Source organism: Amphiura filiformis, chromosome 9 (genome assembly GCF_039555335.1).
Source record: "Amphiura filiformis chromosome 9, Afil_fr2py, whole genome shotgun sequence".
Classification (NCBI taxonomy): domain Eukaryota; kingdom Metazoa; phylum Echinodermata; class Ophiuroidea; order Amphilepidida; family Amphiuridae; genus Amphiura; species Amphiura filiformis.
Window position 1 is genome coordinate 38403691 of NC_092636.1, and position 17928 is coordinate 38421618.

At 34.2% G+C, this 17928-nt stretch overlaps 1 protein-coding gene across 6 annotated transcripts in view; it reads left to right on the forward strand.

The window, feature by feature from the left end:
* LOC140160964 (glycine receptor subunit alpha-4-like) overlaps positions 1–17928 on the forward strand; it is a 243472-nt gene that overhangs the window by 172638 nt on the left and 52906 nt on the right. Inside the window, exon 2 of one of the 6 annotated variants that reach the window (XM_072184315.1) lies at positions 607–624. The exons of the other annotated variants lie outside the window; for them this stretch is intronic. Within the exon in view, the coding sequence (XP_072040416.1) occupies positions 607–624 (18 nt within the window). The remainder of the gene's footprint in view (positions 1–606; positions 625–17928) is intronic. 6 annotated transcript variants of the gene reach the window in all.

Consider the following 17928-nt stretch of genomic DNA (forward strand, 5'->3'; position numbering starts at 1 on the left):
GCGTTTTTGGCATTATAATGTTTGTAAAGATAGTGACAAACTTTCAAATTTGAACTCACATGCTAGCAACTGGCCAAAGCAAGATTCAATTGAAAGTAGCATGCCATAAGACGCTCACTGCATTAATACCTTGTTCATGTCTACCGAGTTGTCAAATACTGCTCTTTATTTTTTACGAACGAGCTAAAGATATTTGATTTGAAATGGTAGGTATAATAACAATAAAGGCGTCACAAACTTGTTATCAAAATAATAAATGATGCATACAGAAACACCATATAGGTTCACATTCAACAGTGTATAACGGGAAGAATACCATTATTAAGTCAAAAGAGGTTATTTATCATTATAATTACGGCTTATCTATTTTTTCATAGCTAAATGTTTTTATCTACACGTAAACAACGTATTTACAAGTATTATAAAGAGTATAATTATAGATTTAATTAACCCTGTTAAACAATTACTGATTGCAATAAATTGGAATCATTGAATTTTTATTTCTATGTAGATGTTAGATTTTATTGCATTCCGTCTCAATATTTATTATTTACTGCATGATATGAAAAAGTAATTATGTATTTTATTATCTTTGTTTAACCCCAGATCATCTTCAGCGACGAGGTAACTGTTTTGAAGTAGCCCATAATCATCTAGTTTTCATTATCATTTAGTCATATTTGCATTAACATTATCATGATTATCCATCGTAGAATAGTTGGAGTGTACATGTAATAGCAAACGCGTTATAGGTTGTCAAGTACTTTGCACTAATTTCTACACTCTTAAAAATATTTTACTCAACTTCAGTAAAAACTTACTCAAATTGAGGAAATAATACCCAACATTCAGCTCCTATTGATAAATAGTACCCAACATTGAGGGTATTATTTAATAATATAAGCTCAATGTTGGGTATTATGAACTAAATTTGAGTAATTGTTTACTCAATTTGTTGATTTGTTACTTTTTTACTCAACTTGAGTAACATATTTTTAAGAGTGTAACAATCAAAAGGTGTACAACACTTTTTGAAGGTTTTAGTAAAATGCTCTGTTTCGGGCCGCCTGTTGACTGAGGAGAAACACACTGCAGAACTCTGGGTACTGTTTGAATACTGGATAAACCGTTTTACCTAACATTGGTTAAATTTCATCCTAGTTAAATTTTTTACTTTATTTTCAGAAATTTGCCCAAAGTTCGTACATACCAACATTGGGTAAAATCTTTGCCCTGCTATGTGTATTGTTCATTTACTCGACTTGTGTCAAAAATACCCAGCTTGGATTTAAAAAAAATGGGCACCAGGTGAACAACCCACATAGCCAACATTGGGTAGATTTCTGACAATTAATAAAAGTGATTTTAACTAATGTTGGGTAAGTTGTTTTAACTAACGGATATTTTACTCAATTTTGTTAAATGCTTGCACTCCATCCATATTTTTCACCCTTATCATATTCATACCATAATCACAATTATACCTGTTGGTCAGAATACATACGAACACAATGAAGGATAATGAAATATAATTTACACCCAAATGATGTGTTATCGGCAGCGTAATGCATAGTGCACACACATTTTCTAATTGACAAGAGGATCACACACAGTGCTCTTACCACTTACCGGGGATCCACACAAAATAAAATATGCCACTTGATTTGCTTTTAATGCCCTGCGTGCTAGCCATAGGCTTCAACATAAAACGTCCAAGTTTTGAGATACTTTCTCCAAATATCAAGAGCTATCCCAAGAACCACTGAGCGAATACTAGGCTTGTTTGTACTCATTTTAATGCATTGTTCATGCTGATTCTATGATAATATATAATTCTGAAATGTTTGAATTTTTAAAAGACTTTTGAAATTTGTTGTCTACAGTCGATCCCTAAGTGGAAAGAGTTAAAACAAAATTTCTTAATCAAAATGCCAATTCGGCACCTAACTTAAATCATATTCAAAATCGTAACTTTAATCATTCAGAATGTTTTTCTTATTCTGAAAAACTGAGTCGTCCAATACCAAAAACAATTGAAATATGATATATGGTCTTTAAAATTAACAAGAACAGCTTATAACAAATAAATACTAAGAAAACAGGGTGAGGCAAAAATAGGCAAAACCAGTATGCGTCACTTTATTTATTCAATAATACATGTAGCAACGACGTAGATGGACGGACGTACGTACAACGCCGCAAACGTATAGCTCTTGAAACTGAAGTCATGTCAATTTACAATGGAACAATTGCGTACGTCCGTGTCTTCCAAATTTATAGTAAACTGGTAAAAAGCAGCATATATCTTATAGTGCTATGTTGATATCTACATACTACCGCATTTCAGGTGTGAACATCACATTTGCATTAAAATAGCACAACGCTCGGTGTGAACAAAAACACATGTACACGTGTTAATAAGCAGCAAGTTGGTATCGCAGTGTGCTTTTACCACTGACCGGAGATACACACAAAACTAACTATACAAAATTTGCTTTACCAAGTGTCTTTCATACTTGTTCAAAATATTTTGTACTGATCAAACGTAACATGATTATAGAAATTGTAATTAATTCAATATGCTGCTTTTTTTGCAAGTTACCACCGGTTTGTAATAATATTTGGTTTGGAAGAATAACATAATACGACGTCACATCTGAAGTCTCGTGCTACTGTGGATGACTTGTGACAACATTGCTAACCGACTAACAAAAAACTATGCTGTCAAATTATTCTGTTAAATATTCTAAGAAAATACATGAGAATATGGAAATTCTTCATATTCTTATGATACTTTACGCTTGTACTTAGTTTTACAGAGCAATTCTCAACAGAACAGATGCATAAACCGGAAATGTCCGTAAAATTACGGCGCAAATGTTTTAAAGTGTATAATTACTGCCCAGTTATGTCTTAAAATGGGTGTCACATTTTACTAAGGCCATGATTACTTAGAAATATATAAACTTTCTTCTGATACCAACCTCTCAGTTGTGTTGAGGAACAAGTGGTGGGCGTTCAGGTTTTCGATCTATATAATGTACAATACCGTACTGATGGCATATGAAAATTATGAAAAATAATAATTATTTTATTTTTTGCTTCAGGCAACCTCAGTATAGTCAAAAGCAAAATTGATTGAGGTAATGAAAACTAAAGGTCAATTTTTTCTGATGCTGTTTTTGAGCTATGTAATATATTTTTTCGAACTGAACCAAAATCAAAATATTTATTCTGTTTTATCTCTAGATTAATGTTTATCTGTGGTCCATAGCTAACATGATTATAAACAATGGAATACGAAATATTATTATTATTGTAACATTGTTATAATTATAAGCAACAATAGCCTCGCCATCAACCATTATTGCTTATACCGAGTCAACACAGGGTTGATTGCTGTGTTGCATTAATAAAATGTCCATTCATTGTTTGTAGAAAAAGCAAGACTCGCCATGCACCCATTTTCCATTGCATAATCATGATATACTAAAAATATTCATATTGATGTGCTGTGTTTATACTAATATCGTTAATCAGAATGTGTAGCTTTTACACTAACATAACAAGAGTCCTGCATTACTATGAAAATAAAAAACATCTACGATAATCATTTATTTTTAATATAACATAAGTAGAAGCGAAAGCAATATGTTTAATTGACGGGTACGATAATGGTTAGTGTTTTCAGCATGATTTTGTAACTCCACAAATCATGCCCTTATAATAAAGACACTGTCAACATTTTCCCGTAGGGTTTTGAGTTTAGTTGCTGAAATTAAATTCCAGATTATAAGCTTTGTTTCCTAATAACGATTTACCACAAAATCAACTTCATGTAATATGTTTAGCCATTTGGGATTATCTGTTGTTTGTTTGTTTGATTTTTGTTGCTGAGTTTACAGATTGCATAATAATAGGGTTCATTTTGTTTGTTGATTTGCTCATTTGTTTCTTTATCACTCAAGACGAGAGAAAAGGTAAATACGCTATAATTATGATTGTCTTCAAAGTGTGATTTTAAAGCAAGTATCACCATTAAGAAAATATAACTGTCAGAACTGTATCTCTGAATTTGCACAGTTTGATTGAAGTATTTCCATTAACCATGAAGTCTTTGCCTCTTCTGTATATCTTTTTAAACCAGGATGGCAACACCGAATAGGTAATTACCGTATTTCTGCCATTTAGATATAGAATGTTCATTCCATACGCATTTTTAGACTTAAATCATTCAGACAAATTTAGAGCAATCTCCTCCAACGGGCTATTCCAGTTGAACTCCATACACCTCCTGGAAGATGACCTTAATTTCCCACACCCACACAGGGGGTGTAGATTTCAAATGGAATCACTCATTTAAGTAACCCCATTTGAAATTCACACTGTCCTGGATCATTTAGGTCATGTATTCCATAGGGTGAGTGAATATCAACTGGAAGAGCCCATATGTGCATCATGATCCTCCATCCAAAAGGCTATGACATTACTGCTAATTGCCATTTCGTAAAAGTGATAGCTCTTTTGGTGAGACTCATGAGGTGTATTTTGAGGAGATTTCCCAATTTAGACTTGTGTCTATGTGCTCGTGAGTGGCGGATGTGGAAGTGTGGAATTCAGGTACAATGTGGTAAAAGAATTCTTCACCTTTCCGACCTCACACGCACATAGATATGCATTGAATGTTGATCCTCACTACAGTATCACTAACAAGTAGTGTCGCTGAATCGACAAGAATTACACATGGTTATTTTTTCATCCTTGTTCATATATACGGTATTACGCACAAAAAGTATCCGTATAATCTAACACAAGTGCAATATCTTAAATCCACTAATCCTAAAGTACCAAATAAAGTATGGCGAATTTTGTTCTGCGTATTTTGATACCTGATTTGGCATGATACGAATTTTTCCCCAACTGATACCAATTTGAATAAAGAGAGAGAGAGAGAGAGCGTTTCAAAGTGGCATAGGTTTACATATAAACATTTCTCTCAAAACACGATAATTATGAGCACGCCGAGTGAGTTTCGCTCTGTCACGCTGTAATGAATCTGTTACAAAAGCCGGTGGGAATCACCTGGCAGGAACAAATATCCCAAACTTTTGAATGCTCTCATTTTCCATTTAAATTAGTATAACCTGAGGAATAAAGTCGTATCGTGCCGAATGAGGTGTAAATATACGAAGAACAAAATTATCCATTTATTTGGTAATTAAGGTGTATTGTCTTTAAAATATTGCTTTTGTTTTAAGTACACGGATACTTTGAGTGCGCATATAACTTACAAGACATGGGTGAAATCGTATTTGACTAAGGCAAAGGAGAGGAAATTTCCTTTCGGCTCATTTCGCCTGAATTAGCATTATAATGAATACAGCATTATATTGACAACTTATTAAAATAGGTCAAGCAAATATTGTGTTAGAACACTTTTATTTAGGAAATATTTTGGACGACTTGAGAAATATGCATCACGTGAAAGCCAGAGCGGTGGTGTTAAATTTCATTTTTAAAATGCGGTTAACGTATGTGCTTTTTATCGAAGTGCCGACCTTTTCAGGACAAGTCAAGACTTTTATTTTCCTTCTTTGCTATAATCTGTTCGGCTCAAGTATGAGTGAAATAAGCACTAATTGCATTGGATCTCAATGCAAACAATTATAACGGGTGCGCAAAACCATTTCGTTCAGCATACGCTCAAAGAAGGTGTTCGTAGAGCTCTAGCGAAGAATTGACAGTTTAAAGGCGTTCACCTGTGTATTTTTCGGTACATGAAAAAACAAGTCACGTATAGGCAAAGATAACATTAATTTTGAAATCATATATTTAGACAGTAGTATATAGTACTATTAAAATGTGGCTTATATTAATTGAGAAGTTGTGATGTGATAAAGCAATGAAAATATTCAACAATGGTCAATCGGCTGTAATTTTGCATGTAATCAGCATTTGGTCCAATGTGAGCCGTCGGTGATGTCGATAAGAAACACGGATAAGAGGAACTCTGTTAACACCTCTTCCATGCCTGATCGATATTTACATATTTATTAATATTGAGTTGTAAAGCAAAAAAAAAAAAAAAAAAAAAAAAAAAAAATATTAGTTTTATTTCGTAATTTCTATGTGAGACGAAATCAATACACTGAATGTCAAACATGAATGTAAATTATACTATGAATGGAGATGCTTTAAAAGGGTCAAGCGAATCAGAGCGTCAAATAACCATGTGTTAGTTTACCGATGAAGCGAATCTTGTTGAGAGATATGATACTTAATTATATCATCAGACGTTTAATACGTGATTGAGTTCAACATTAGCTGTAACACATCTAGACAACACAAAACCGGTATTTTGAAATCTTTCAAGATGTGGTATTCATTAACTTTTCATTAAGGTGGTACTACACCCCTTGATAAATTTTGCGACTAATTTTGCATTTTTCTCAAAAAATAACTACACACTGGTAAAAAAGTTAAGTATACTATAGGGGTAAGGAATCCAATTACTTTCAGAGATTTAAGCCAAGTGGTTCATTATATTATGTTAAGAAATGGGGTACATTCTAGCTGTACCTCTTTTCTTATCATAAATAACGTACCGCTTGTCTTGAGTCACTGAAATTCCAGTGTAGTAACTGGATTCCTTGCCCCTATAATATACATAACTTTTGTTACCAGTGTTTTATTATTTTTTGAGAAAAATGCAAAATTAGTCATAAACTTATCAAGGGGTGTAGTACCACCATTAACGAAGTTATTGTGTCGACAATTATCATGCTTAAAAATGAAATCGTGTAGTTTGAAAGATTCCAAAATATTTGCTTTAGCAGAATGTGTATCATCATTAGAAAAGTTACTTTAGCGGATCAATTGCTCAAGCGAATTCGCGAATCCTTGTTCTTTCATCCTTGCCATTTTTAAAAGCTCTTTTCCGTCACTGTCTCTTACATAATTTCCAACTTCACACGGCACTTTAAAACCTATCTCATCATTAATAATTGCCAAGTGCTCATACTGGTCCATTTTCAACGACGTTGCTGTGTCTTGAAAGCGTGTTAACATTTGTGTAAGTATGACCAGGTGTAACAGATAAGAATTCGTCCGAAGTGTTAATTCTTAGTGTTAAATAATATTGCGTTACATGCAGCTTGGACAAACAATGCCACTCTAAAACGGAGGCGGAAATATTTTCTTTATAATAATAATAATAATAATAATAATAATAAAATGACACTTATTAAGCGCCTTATCAAACAGGTCAAAGCGCTGTACAAGAAATGACTTAATGATACTATCTTAATCTAAAATCTTACTCTACCATCTTACGTTACAATCATAAAACACTCATACAGTTTTCTCTTTCAATAATTCTTAAGCAATGTTAGATGGAAAAATTAGTTTTATGCAATTTTTAAAGCGACTGAATTTGAGTAAGGCATGATCGTTTGAGTAATGACATCATAATGCTATGCACAAGATAATGAATTCGGAATATAATGAATTCACAGGATAATGAATCCACAGGATAATGAATTCATAAGATAATGAATTCGCGCCTTTTCCCGGGTCTTTAGAAACACTTTGACTAGAGCATGACATTTATTGAGGGTTGAGGCTTCGTAAATCGTTTATTGCAAGATTTCAAGCCAAGGTAAAAGGAAACCTTTGTAGTAATATTGTAAAACTTTGCAGCTATATAATGCGTAAGACAACAACATTAAACGATATTATTGTTTGATACAATAACTCAACCAATATAAATAAAATAGTAAAATATAAACCACTGTGTGAATAACACATGTTTATAAACATGGAATGCTGCTGGAAGACAGCATCCCATGTTAACATGGATGCTGTTCAAAATTGGGCTATGCCAGTTGAAATCCATACACCCCCATAGAAGATATTATCTTAATCTTCCACACGGGGAGTGTGAATTTCAAATGGGGTTATATCAATGGATGACTCCATTTGAAATTTACACCCATGTGTAGAAGATTTTAAGTCATGGTCTTCCATAGGGGGCGTATGGATTTCAACTGGAATTGCCCATGTTCATTTGCATGTTCTAGTTCATATATTGGATAAATAACCTTTGTTACACGGGTAACGTTCCTAACTAGTTTGCGCGTAGTGTATATTATAGTCCCAGACAGGTCTCGTATACAGGCAATAATTGGATGTTCAGTCAACCTGTCTGTTTGAAACATGTAGAGCTTGGATAATTTAGAAGGTACAAACCGGTCATACATATATGAATTTTCAAAACCTGGAATAAATTGTCTCCCTTATGTTTTTTTTTTATTTCAAACTAACTTGACCTATTTTCCCTATAAATAATACATAAAATGCAGTGAATATTACTAACATGAAGCCCATACTAATGAGAATTTAACTTATTAATAATTTAATAACTTACTATTTTCTTGTGTGCCACTGTTTTAATAATATTGTTTTTGACGAAGTATGAAAGATTCGTTACTACTTTTTTTAAAGGACCATGATATATAGCAGTCGCAAATTAGGCACCGGCTTAAGCTTAATAAAGCCATATTGTAACATCTCCATAACAATAGATTTGTCTTTCTTTTCCACAAAATGCGTTCAACTAATGTTTCTATCGTGTGAAATAACAAAGGGGACACGTTGTTTGATTAAAGATATGGAATTTTATCACAAATAAGCACTTAAATGTATGATTTTGGCAGGGTAGCCCTATCTTAATTTTTGATGTACATTACAATTATACAAAAGAATTTATGTAAAAGAATTTTGACCAAACTTAAGGGCGTCCTTCTCAGCAAATCTTACAATCATGGCTTTAAAGCAATATTGTAAGATTTTTGAAATAAAATGTTCATAGAAAATGTTAATTTTCACTCTCTGATATGTGCCTTTTCTGGACTTAACTATGACAAAAAGAAAAGAAATTCACTATTTCATTCCACCTTCTAGTTTGCGTGCATCAGTCAATAGATCATTAATAAGGTCGATTGGCTCAATGTGTTGTGAGCATCCCGTATAGATTCACGCGTACAACGAGACGTTTCAGCCATATACAAGTTCGTCTATAATATTTCAATCGAATGAATACAATCTCGGGATTCAGATATTTTATTTCAGATTTGGTCGCATGGCATTTTATTTAATGAAAGTACATTACAATTGTGTTAAAATCAGACTTTTGAAGAAAGTCCTCCACTTCAAATGTTAGAATATTGATCATTTAACAATATGAATTAAGTTTTGCGAGGCAAGTGTAAATATATATGAGCAATCTTAAAAGCTTTCTGTCTCCAAGCTTAAAGTTGTTGACAAGAAACATTGCATATATAATTTTATGCTTGTTGAAAACCAACACTTTATTGTAACAAACACGACAAATCCATGCTATGAACATTATAACACATTTCCCTGAAGTAAGAAAGCTGCGCGCGTATCAACAACTTGGTCTAGACTCCATTTGTCTTTCGCCTATGGTGCAGTTACCAACAATTATTAGTCACTCTGAGTCAAAATGGTCTCCTTCCAATGTCATAGTTCCATTTCTACATAGAAAGATCAAGGCTTAAATGTTGACCTTAAGATATGGGGTATGAGGTTTTTGTACCTGATGCATGAAAAAGGTCATTCTACCAGCGTTATAAGCATTGGGGAGCATAGAACTCTGCACTTGTAGATCGGCTTGTTTTGTTCCACTAGTGATTACTTTAAATGTCAAGTATATCAATGAATTATTTGTAAAATGAATATTAGAGACGTTTTGTTTTTGTAATCCCTACTTACCATCAAGACTTATAGAGCGATTATACGGTAACCTATTTCAAAATGCGCATGAATTGCAAAATATAAGAATAGAATATAGTTTGAATTTAAGCATCGTCCCAATTCTGAGAAGCAAAACTTGCAGTAGATAACTGAACCCGAGAATGTTCATTGATATTTATATCTCACCTGTAGTGCCAGCGGGTAACTAGACATGATACCATTATGTGACGGACATGCAGGATTGAAATTCCGCACGGTTTGAAACATAGTACATCCAGTTTAATTGTGGTTCGATTTGAAATCAAAACGGTTCTAGCCATATACAGAGCGATAAATAAATTGGAATTCGGGATCAGATATTTAACCTACTTCAGATTTGCTAAACTGGAAATTTTATTTAAAGAAGGGTTACAGTTACTGAAATGCATTCGTCAGATAAATATTCTATTCTACAGATTAGAAAACAACTTAATACTGGTATTGGGTAGAATTTATTTATTTGGGTACATTGATACAAGAAGACTCTTCAACAAAAATGAAATTAGTTTGGACATCTTAAGAGACAAACTCTGTCAACTAGTTTAAAGAGGACCATGCTATAGAGAAACATATCCCTGAAAGTTCAGTCAAATGTGCCTGACGACAGTATCAAAAACACAAAATGATACTAATGATCTTAAATCATGAAATCTTAATGCTACTTTTAATAATTGATAAATAAATTATACATGTATATTAAAGATTAGGATTTCGAGGAATTAGATATTTATTTTCTAATGTACATACTGTGTCTCGCAAAATATAAGTGTTGCAACAAAAACGTGACAATTCGTTTTAGGTAAGAGGCAGTAATTTTTTCTATATAGAAGTACAATGTTTAGCATCTCACGATTCCAAAATCTCGTTCAAAATGCGAATTAAATAATTATCTTCGGAAATTAATTTAGAAGAATGTCGCCGTAAGCAGAAACACCAAAACCAATCAGACACTGGCAATAACGCGTTCGATGAGGGCGTGCTGTTGTATGATTGTTCACACATGTAAAGGTCATTTCTACATTGGGGAGCATAGAATCCCTGCACTGATAGATCGTCGTTTGTGTTCCTAGTGATTATATGAATCATGTAACGCGTTGTTCTTATTTGACGCAGCTTATTGAACGCGCTGTGTCACTGCGTGATAGAATATATGTTCTAAGCACCAGAAATTGATTGGTTGAATATATTTTCATGTACGCACACAAGGATTCAAGGAGTAATAATACACTAGGGGAGACCGGGGATGGACGTTACAAAAGACATTTTGCCCCATATAATCCCTACTTACCATCAAGAACTCAAACACTCCATCTTGGGTCTGTGGTCAAAATGCCCATTATGTTTACAAAACTTAAGAATAGAAAACATGTTTGAAAAACATCAAACAACTAATTGAGAAACTAAAATTAATTAATGAAGGAATGTTTTTGTAATAACTACCTGCATACCAGGGTAAAGTTGTTACCACCATACGGACATGTAAGTTGAAATTACAATGTTACAAAATTTTTGGATTTTATAGGCCTTTAGAAGCATTTAGATCATTTTTATTCTATAATAAGTTCATTTATATTAAACTATGATGCTCTTATATTATGGTCAGCCGCTGCAACTCCCAAAGAATCACCATATTCCAACACACGTTGGGCAGCAGATCAAAACAAGTTACATTAAGAGGTTTTTTATTTCTCCATCTACCTTTTTCAGGTTCTTGGCATCATTACAGGAGAACAATTACAGCTCTAGGTAAAGCAAAATACATAGTAAACATAGAGAAACATTTAAACCTGAAAATTGAACCAAAATTTAGTTCAAAAACACATGTAAAATCTTAATTGGGGTAAATGTTACATGGGGTAGGTTGTTATAATTAACAATAAATTATACAGTATTTAACACATAAGCTTATTATCACGAATTAGAGGCAGAATTACATGTCATGACTCTGGGAAATATTAGTGACCTACACATACTACAATTTTTTATAAGAAGCTAAGCATAACGCACCTCCAGTTGTTGAAGCTATTACAATATTACAGTTTTGTCAGAAAATTACTCGGAAATTAAAAAAGTTTTTTTGACTTAACATTTTAGTAGAAATAACGCGTTGATATGATGTAAGCGTTGCGATTGGCAGTATACCGCAGTGATGCGTGATAGAATATATGGTTGAATATATTTTCATGTACGCACACAAGGATTCAAGGAGTAATAATACACTACAGGATAAGCCACACGTTTGCGCAAATGAATGCGCTGTGTAAGAGGTTGACCTATGGAAGAGGTGATGCATGTTTACGTCATCGTTTAAAAAAAAATGGCGAAAAACGACAAACAATGGGTCGTTTCTTTCCATTCCTATCATATTGTGAAACACCAAGTAGCTGAGGAGTTAGCTTAATATGTAAGGAAAATATTATAACCGATGCCCCTATGTCAACTTTGGCTAAATAAGCTGTATTTTTGCCGGAAAGGGTCCGAATAATTTGCAGTCGATGTGCGCCATCTTGGAAAAATTGAGTGTACCCATAGAGTAATAATACCAAACTCCCCAGCAACTGTCAATCAAACTGCAGGATAAGTCTATTTCACTATTGAAGTAGTACGCACAACGTTGTCGTGGAAATGTACGTACATTTTAGGCTAAACGACTAGAAGCGTTACTCGGTGTACCAAACTCCTTAGCAACTGTCAATCAAACTGCCGTGAAGTGACAATATTCGCCGTAGAAGTAGTGATGTAAGAGGATTAATTACCATAGCAATAGTCTCACAGTTTTTGAATGTAGTGCCCTGCAGTGCACTCACTATTAGTAGGCTGCACTCATCACATGTCATATATGTGTATGTTTGCATCATAGATTAAATACAATATCGCTCTTTTCAAAGACACTAATCGTACGGATGAAGGTAGGCCTACGCGGACTCTGCATAATGTGAAATTTCCATAGAATTACGATCCAGGTCTTTATGCATATTCTTTGATCATCAATGGTACGATGCAGAGTTACAGCGTACGTTTAGTGCAGGACAATACATTCAAAAATTATTTTCACTTATCACTATGGTGATTAATTCGTTACATCACTACTTCTACGGCGAAAAGAGACCAAATTTAATTTCAATAATAACCAATGCTGCCAAAGTTGGAATATCGCCGAGTAATTATTACACTTTGTGTTCAAATAATGTATAGTTTGATGGAAAAGTGTCAATTCAATTGTCATTATATGATTATTGTCAAGATTATGGTTAGCAGGGGAATCAAATGAAATATGAGAATTATTAGACTCTTTGTTAATTTCCGCGCACCTGGTGTGATTTCATTCTTATTAGTTTTGGTATTGTCAATGTGTCATTGAGTAATACATTGTAGCTAATTCTTAGAATAGCTGAAATAGATTTTAGACCAATTTATATACAAAATATCATTATATATTATTAAAACAATAAACAAAATCAAATTTGATAACAATTTAATCTATTAAAAACCGAATATCCTCCCTATGGTATCACGCTGTTTTATTAATTTCCTCTCACCTGTTTTTACTTCTTTCTCATCAGATAAACCACATTGGTAGGGAGTTATGTACTATTTGATATCCACACTCCCAGTAGTGTAAGACACAGCTTTCGCAATGCCAATAGACCACTTGATATGTGCCCGGCAGTATGCGCGCGGCAATTTTCATTGTTCTTTGCCCTGCAGTGTGCATACGTATCGTAGTTCGCTTAGGGGGGCACGTGCATTTTAAATCATTTCATATTATAGTACAAGAAAGCCATTGAACAGTGTAGGGCACTTGACATGTGCCCGACAGTATGCGCGCGAATTATGGCAATTTCCATTGTTCTTTGCCCTGCAGTGTGCGTACGCATCGTAGTTTGCTCAGGGCACGTGCATTTGAAATCGCCCACCATATTTCATATAGTACAAGAAAGCCATTGAACAGTGTAGGGTACTTGACATGTGCCTGGCAGTATGCGCGCGAATTATGGCAATTTCCATTGTTCTTTGCCCTGCAGTATGCATACGCATCGTAGTTTGCTAAGGGCACTTGCATTTTAAATCGCCCACCACATTTCATATAGTACAAGAAAGCCATTGAACAGTGTAGCGGTTCTTTCAAGCATATCGATAGACCAGTCGCTCGTCTTTGTTCATAAACATTGTCAAGTGGTCTATAGAATTAGCATGTCCTATAACCAATCAATATGGATTATTTTGATCATTTAATGTAAATATCCTAAATGTTGACATCTATTAGTCCTTTTGGCTTCCGCGAGATCTTTGAATCAATGCTCTTATACTTGGAAATTCAAAATGTTACGCCCTTCCATATTCTTTGGATTAAAATTGTTGAAATTATAACAGCTACATTGGATGAATTTGGTTGAATTTCAAAACTCGTCTTCTTCAAACGTGGGTAGTGGTTTTTAAATGGAATAGCCCATTGTATTCAAATGACAATAGGAAATTGGATAAGACAAAAACAGCTGAAACACAGTTAATCAATGCATTCTGATGCACGTTAGGTATGAGCGCATGAACCAGCCTCATTCTATTGCGGCTGCTCAGGGACCGTGTATGAAGGGACTGGGGACGGCTTATTGATGGCTACTTTATCGGATTATCTTTTACGACCTTCGATTACAGGCGAGTTGCGTCGTGGGCATGATGTTTGATTTCGTAATATATTTACTCATCTTGTCCTTGAAAATATTATAAACCACAAAACAATTCCAATATTTTTTTAAAGTTATGTCAAATTGTAACATTTCTATGATTTTTAACATAGGATTTTGGAGACAAATGTGGTAATTTTGTGGACATTTAGAATGCTAGAACAAACAAATTAAACATTTTCCTGGAACGAGTACACCATATATTTTTGTTCTTACTAATCTCGATACTGAAATAATTCTTAATATCATGTTCTTTGATGATTTATGTTGGTATTTTTAGAGTCATACATTATGCAGGCTCCTTTCGCATCGTGCAAAACAAGCCAAGCGCCGTTTTTTTTTTATCTGTGCTGGGATTCGTACCAGAGGCTATATCAACGAATTATGTGTGCTTACTCAACAAAGGGTAATTTGTACCAGCAACTCGCATATGACAATGAATGGAAGCCGTTTATAGTCCCTTCATACACAGTTCCTGAGTTGTCGCATTAAAATTAGTAGATATTTTGCACAATTAAAGGTGTCTTTATTTATTTATTACAAATTATAGACGAATCCAATTTCACGCATTCCTACACCTCAATGGCAGCCATAGCCATGATAGATGGGTCCCCGTTGAATCCATCCTGTCTGAAATGTGAAATGTTGCGGCCTTGCGGGGATTTTAAACTGCATTCCATCACCCGTATTACACATAGACAAAAGAATGATAAAAGTTTACAACACAATACAATAAACATCGATTTTCAGCGGCTTTAATCCACCCAATTGGACAGTCACAACACCAGTTTGGTGCGTAGGGGACCCAGTAATGGACAAATGAATTCTGACAATCACTTGGCTCTCTGATTCGTCTATATACAATATTTATTCAAGTGGAATTGATTCATAAGTTCAAATATACAAATTCATGAATTGGCAACACTCTTGCCACAACTGTTCCCAGTTTAGCATCATCCTGAGCGTTACCAGTATACCGTATTAAAACTGCGGCCAGAGTAGACTCAGTTGGTGTTGTGATGCAGGTATCAATTCCACTTGAGTAAATACTGTATAATTTGCTTTGTAAAATATCCACCATTTGTTATGTAAATGTCTATACAAGGTTAGAGCGGCCCAGAGTAATGCAGCCCCACTAGAGTGAGGTCGGGTTGCGCTCTCGTACCTTAGTCAGTTTGCGGCTACTTCTTTTCCTTCAGATTAACCGTAGCATAATATACATCTGATGAATTTAAATTTCTCCACCTAACAAGTTAATATTGAATACCAATTATAAAATGTATGAGCCAGAGAATTTTCATTAAACTAAACTACGAATTAATTTACAGTGTAATTTAAACCAATTTAACAAACTACAAGAGAGAATTGTTAGGTAGAATTTGATATGTACTATACTTTTCATTTACAAATTAATGAAACATAAGATAAAATTCTATTATTGATTTATGTCAAATATATATTACAAACAAATTGTAATTCAAATTTTGCTTTTACCCGATATTCATGAAGTTGTATTTCTATCATTTCTACGGAACATAATAGTCCATATATGTTTTCAGTCGATGGAGAACCACACATGTAACCACCACGTTTGCATTTTGTACACTATAAATGCTTAATCCCTATGGGTACATAGCCTCAGGGTATTTTAAAGTGCTTTAAGCTTATAGTGTAAAGGATTACATTTACTACTTGACGAGGCAATACCTGTAAATTTTGAAACTGCAGCTTGCATTTGTTACGTGTTAGAAATGATAAGCAACCCAAATTATCAAAACAAGTAATGATACACATGCCTGGAGTAGAGCTATGATTTGTCTTGTCTTTGGTAGAGGTTTTTGATCTCGACGTATTTGAAAAAAAAAAGTTTCTTTAGCTTTAGAGGTAAACTTTTGTTATTGAGAACGCCCGTAAATATTATGTTCGATACTATTCATGTCCCAATGTTCACAAATTGTATTATTGTATTACCTCTTACCAGTGTACTTCGGTTTATATAAATGCGCTTTTATCAATGCGCACGTAACCACCTCCGCGCGGCCATAACAGCTTATAGACAGTAAGTCTCGAAGTGACCTTCTACATAGCGAGTGGTCTTTCTATACATTTGAATGCAAAGGCGGAACAACATGAGACTGATGTGCAGCAAAATTGTCTATTTTGTTCAACTTTGTGATTATATTGTAAACGTTTCCGTCGTTGAATATTTTTTTTCCGTCGTCAAATACTTGTTGTTTTTGATAACAAGTACACTGCTTACCTATAAACGGTTTATTTGACTAGTACGCATTTTGCACACAAGTGTGTCAATGTATGTAGATTAAAAGAAGTAACTACAGCACAGTTTCATGATATTACTCTTATTGTGGTTAATATATATTATTATACTGCTAGCATCGGACTTGTTTGAGGTCCTGGTTTGAGTCCTGATATTCTAACCAATCTTTGGGTCCGCTGTTGGTTCCCTGCGAATATATTTAAATTGCTTGGACAAAATAACTATTTAGAGAGCCACGTGTCGTGCTTACGACACCAAAACCCGCCAATGCATATCAAGCCAGGAATTAGTGGTTCCTAGTCGTGGTCATCCTATTTAGACTCGGCAATCCTTAGGTATAGTCTGTACTTGATCACGAAACTGGTTTTCTTCATTCACTCAATAGCTTTGATACGATGCAGGTAATTGACACGTATGATAATAGTAATCTTACGTGTAACTTGTTTGAGTACTCCACAGCCTCAGGCACACCCAAAGCAACACCAGAAATAACATTGTTAGATTCTTGCATTTATATGTTACTAGTACTTATGTACTACATTGTTATGGTTCATTAGGATATCCAACAGGTCGCGACAAGATACCCATTATAAAACCGACGGAACACGCTCTTTCACCTTAAGTAACCATATGTGAAGGAATCTGTCTGTGTACATTTGACAGTCAGCCACTATGAATGAGCTGACTGCTGATGTTTGCTGCTGTGTAAGCCATGCCATTGCCTTACAAATCAAATTATGTGTTGAATCTACAAAAAAGAGGGAACCGAGTTTGATGTAATGTACGTACATGCAGATAAGAATTAAAAAGTGCAAACTTGAGTGCAACGAGGTTAATTTAATTCAATAAGTTGGTTAAATTTAGGAGCTTATTAAGTGTCCGGTTAGCTTTAGTGTTATTTTTACGATATCATAAGTGTTAGATCCATGTTTTCATAGGAAGACTAAAATTACGTGATGAGTGCGGTAATCTGGAAGTAGGGTAGGTATCTTTACTCTCGTGGAAAGCAAGCAACATTAAAGCGTTTTTTCAGCATTAGTTGTGATTAAATTAGACGCTGACAAAATGGATGTCAAACAGAGATTTAATATCATCAGCGCACGGACAAGACACATTTCTTTAATATGTTGACTTAAAATTTGGTACGGAATC